This window comes from Limulus polyphemus, unplaced genomic scaffold (assembly GCF_000517525.1).
Source record: "Limulus polyphemus unplaced genomic scaffold, Limulus_polyphemus-2.1.2 Scaffold3469, whole genome shotgun sequence".
Classification (NCBI taxonomy): Eukaryota; Metazoa; Arthropoda; class Merostomata; order Xiphosura; family Limulidae; genus Limulus; species Limulus polyphemus.
This window is the reverse complement of record NW_013669079.1, coordinates 6,106-10,314: the sequence shown is the minus strand read 5'-3', so window position 1 is coordinate 10,314 and position 4,209 is coordinate 6,106. Positions and strand designations below refer to the sequence as shown.

General features: G+C 33.9%; 1 protein-coding gene across 1 annotated transcript in view; it reads left to right on the top strand.

Moving 5' to 3' along the window:
- The window catches only part of LOC106469406 (dynamin-like 120 kDa protein, mitochondrial), a 45,221-nt gene that overhangs the window by 38,550 nt on the left and 2,462 nt on the right, over positions 1-4,209 (top strand). Inside the window, 2 exon segments of the mRNA XM_013929896.2 lie at positions 549-704; positions 3,707-3,815. Of these exon segments, the coding sequence (XP_013785350.2) occupies positions 549-704; positions 3,707-3,815 (265 nt within the window).

Sequence of the window (4,209 nt, the reverse complement as noted above, 5' to 3'; positions counted from 1 at the left end):
ATTCACAGGGTAGTTTTACTAGTAATTTATAGTAATAATATGCACATTAATTAAGCTTGTAATACTCATTTCAATATTCACAGGCTAGTTTTACTAGTAATTTATAGTAATAATATGCACATTAATTGAGCTTGTAATACTCATTTCAACACTCACTGGCCCGGCATGGCCAGGTGGTTAGGGCACTTGACTCTTAATCTCAGGGTTGCGGGTTTGAATCCCTGCTGCTCCAAACATGCTTACCCTTTTACCCTATAGCCTTTCACTGCTAAATTAGGGACGGCTAATGCAGATAGCCCTCGTGTAGCTTTGTGCAAAATTCAAAACAAAACAAATCAACATTCACAGGCTAGTTCTACTTGTAACATATTATACAATAATGTACACATCTATTGAGGTGTAACACAAGAGGATTCAAAAATCCATTTGGAAAAAACTTGTAAAAGAAAATAATTGTTAGTGGTATATAGGCTGGTTTTACTTGTAATATTTCTATCAACATGTGTAACGTAGTTGAATTTTTAACATTTTTGTATGAACTCGTATAGGTTGGTTGGGAAACTCTTAAGAATGAATTTAATAGCATAATGGAAAATAGAAAAGTGTCCAAAGATCACGACTCCATATTTGATACCCTTACTAAAGCAGTGGTCCATGAAGCAATGAGAAGTCACCTTTGGGAGGATAAGGCTGCTGAAGTTTTGGTATGTTGCACACAGTTGTTCTCATTTTAACAGATATTCTTCTGTTAGACAATAGCTAATATTCTTTGGCAGCTTAATAATAGTAACATTTTCTATTGTTCTATAACAACCAACACTTTCTATTGTTAGGTCCCTAGTATTCTTGTATAACAATCAACACTTTCTATTGTTAAGTCCCTAATATTCTTGTATAACAACCAACACTTTTTATTGTTAGGTCCCTAATATTCTTGTATAACAACCAACACTTTTTATTGTTAGGTCCCTAATATTCTTCTATAACAACCAAGACTTTCTATTGTTAGGTCCCTAGTATTCTTGTATAACAATCAACACTTTCTATTGTTAAGTCCCTAATATTCTTGTATAACAACCAACACTTTCTATTGTTAAGTCCCTAATATTCTTGTATAACAATCAACACTTTCTATTGTTAAGTCCCTAATATTCTTGTATAACAACCAACACTTTTTATTGTTAGGTCCCTAATATTCTTGTATAACAACCAACACTTTTTATTGTTAGGTCCCTAATATTCTTGTATAACAACCAAGATTTTGTATTGTTAGGTCCCTAATATTCTTGTATAACAACCAACACTTTCTATTGTTAGGTCCCTAATATTCTTGTATAACAACCAACACTTTCTATTGTTAGGTCCCTAATATTATTGTATAACAACCAACACTTTCTATTGTTAGGTCCCTAATATTCTTGTATAACAACCAACACTTTCTATTGTTAGGTCCCTAATATTTTTGTATCTCTTACTTTGCTGTTCCATAACTTCGATAAGAAATGGTTCTGTGTTATGGTGTGAATACTTTTTGAAGCTGACAAAGCATGATTATATATAATTATACTTGTCATAAAACATCAGTATTAGGTCTATTACTAATAGGCCTAACACCAATGTCTTATGACAAGTATAATTAAATGGGACTGTGTTTGTTTTGTGGAGTTTCTGACTTTTCTCCCAACAAAAGTTTAGAAGGTGTAGTAGTCTTGAAATTATGTTAGCATTGTAAACATGGATTTATGTAATGAATTAAAAATGATCTAGAATATTGAAATTACAGGGGTGCATTCTGTTGTAATTGCTTTGAGTTATTGGTTTATGAATTGCTGTAACTTAAATGGGATTTTAGGTTTTTAATAACAAAAGTTTTATTTAGGCTTTCAGTTATTTCATTTGTATTGAAAATATCAAAAATGGAAAATAAATTCACTGATGTTTCCTGTAATTATTATTTTACTTATGAACATGGATTTTATGTACACTTTCTGGAAATCATGGTTAAGGTTGTAATAGTATGTAGTATTATATTTTCTCTAAAAGTCATGCCACATCTTCTTTCCCTCTCCTTTCACAACGATCCTGCGATGATGTTTCTTCGGAAGTAGCTTCTTTGGAGAACAGCCATGTTTATGTTGGCCCACTCTTATGTCTTAGGTCTATGACATCCAAGCACACGGCTAAGCAGAACCAAGGTACAAAAGTCTGTTGCTGCTGTTTTGGAGACTTGATAGGGTTTGCTTCGATTCCAGGTTTTTCAGACATTTTTCTCTTGAAAATAGTCATTGACTTTAAAGTGTGGGTGGAAGCTTGTATGCTTTAACCATCTTGAAATCATTGTTTATTGGATTTTGATGGTAACAAGAGATGTTTTTTTTATTACTATGTGTTTTTTGAGCTGGAAGTTTCTCTTTCATAACCATAACATTCACTTTGTAGATGACGGTATTAGTCCTGATTGGTTTCAGAAGTCGCTACTGTGTGAGTTCTTCTTTTTCTCTGGAGAACAGTGAAGACTCACCACTATAAAATGTCACGTCATCTTACAGTCTTGCTGCTGTAAGAATATTTCTCAGTGGTAAGATATCCAGATCATGCTGCGGAGGCATTTTACCAGCCCGATTAGTGAGATTTGCTTTCATAAGCAACACCCTACTTTCACCCTGTCTATGACATGGAAGTAACCCTACTTTCACCCTGTCTATGACATGGAAGTAACCCTACTTTCACCCTGTCTATGACATGGAAGTAACCCTACTTTCACCCTGTCTATGACATGGAAGTAACCCTACTTTCACAAGAAAAGTTAGCTAACTTCCATGTATTTCCATAACATCTAAATGAACCTCTTTATTTTTTTTTGCGTTGAATATAGTTTTTTTATAATAACTCTTCAATTGATGTACCTTTTGATGAATGAGACAGGTATTTACTAGGTTAGGCATAGCTAGTTTACGGTGGTGTTTTATCGATTTACAAAAAGAGAGGAATGTTGAAGTCTTTGTAAAGGTGTTGTTTATATGTGTATTATAGTTTATGTTGTGAAGGTGTTACAAGTTGAAATCACTTGTTATTAAATGTTAACAAAGAAAATGTGAGAACTGCACCTCCTTTTAACAGGTACTTATTTTTAATGCTGTTTCTAACATTATGTTTCTGATCATCAGTATTTTGCAGCGATTTCCATATAAACACCCTATATTTGTTTCTTCCATCTATTTAATACTGACAAGTTACAGATGGCTATCTAAGTAAATGCTCACTTAATGTTTTTCTGCAGTTAGTGTCTCTTTTCCAGTCAGCTGTCCAACTAAATGCCCTCTATTTTTTGTTGCTAGTAATACAACTTATTATGCCTCAGTTGTCTCTTTTCCAGTCAGCTGTCCAACTAAATGCCCTCTAATTGTTTTTCTGCAGCTAGTAATACAACTTATTATGCCTCAGTTGTCTCTCTTTCCAGTCAACTGTCCAACTAAATGCCCTCTAATTGTTTTTCTCCAGATAGTAATACAACTCGTTATGCCTCAGTTGTCGTTTTTCTAGTCAGCTGTCCGATAAATGCCCACTAATTGTTTTTCTGCAGCTAGTAATACAACTTATTATGCCTCAGTTGTCTCTTTTCTAGTCAGCTGTCCAACTAAATGACCTCTGATTGTTTTTCTGCAGTTATTAATACAACTTATTATGCCCAGTTGTCTCTTTTCAGCGAGTGATCCAACTAAATGCCCTTCAAGACAGGTCAGTGCATGACAAGCAACAGTGGGACTCAGCTGTAAAGTTTTTGGAAACAAGTCTGAAGGAAAGATTGCAAGCCAGTTAGTTTGTTCGTTCCTACTCTTACTTTGTGTGTTAGTTTCATGAAAGTTATGTTTAACATCTTACGTTGATTCAAGTTAAATGAAGATATATTGTAAACATGAGAATTGTGTAGAGTTATCATGAAATGTGTATAATAGCTTCTGTGAAGCTGTGCATTCAAGATGCCATAAGTTTTATGTTCTAAACTATGTATAACAGCTTGTGTGAAGCTGTACGTTCAAGATGCCATAAGTTTTATGTTCTAAACTATGTATAACAGCTTGTGTGAAGCTGTGCGTTCAAGATGCCATAAGTTTTATGTTCTAAACTATGTATAACAGCTTGTGTGAAGCTGTGCGTTCAAGATGCCATAAGTTTTATGTTCTAAACTATGTATAACAGCTTGTGTGA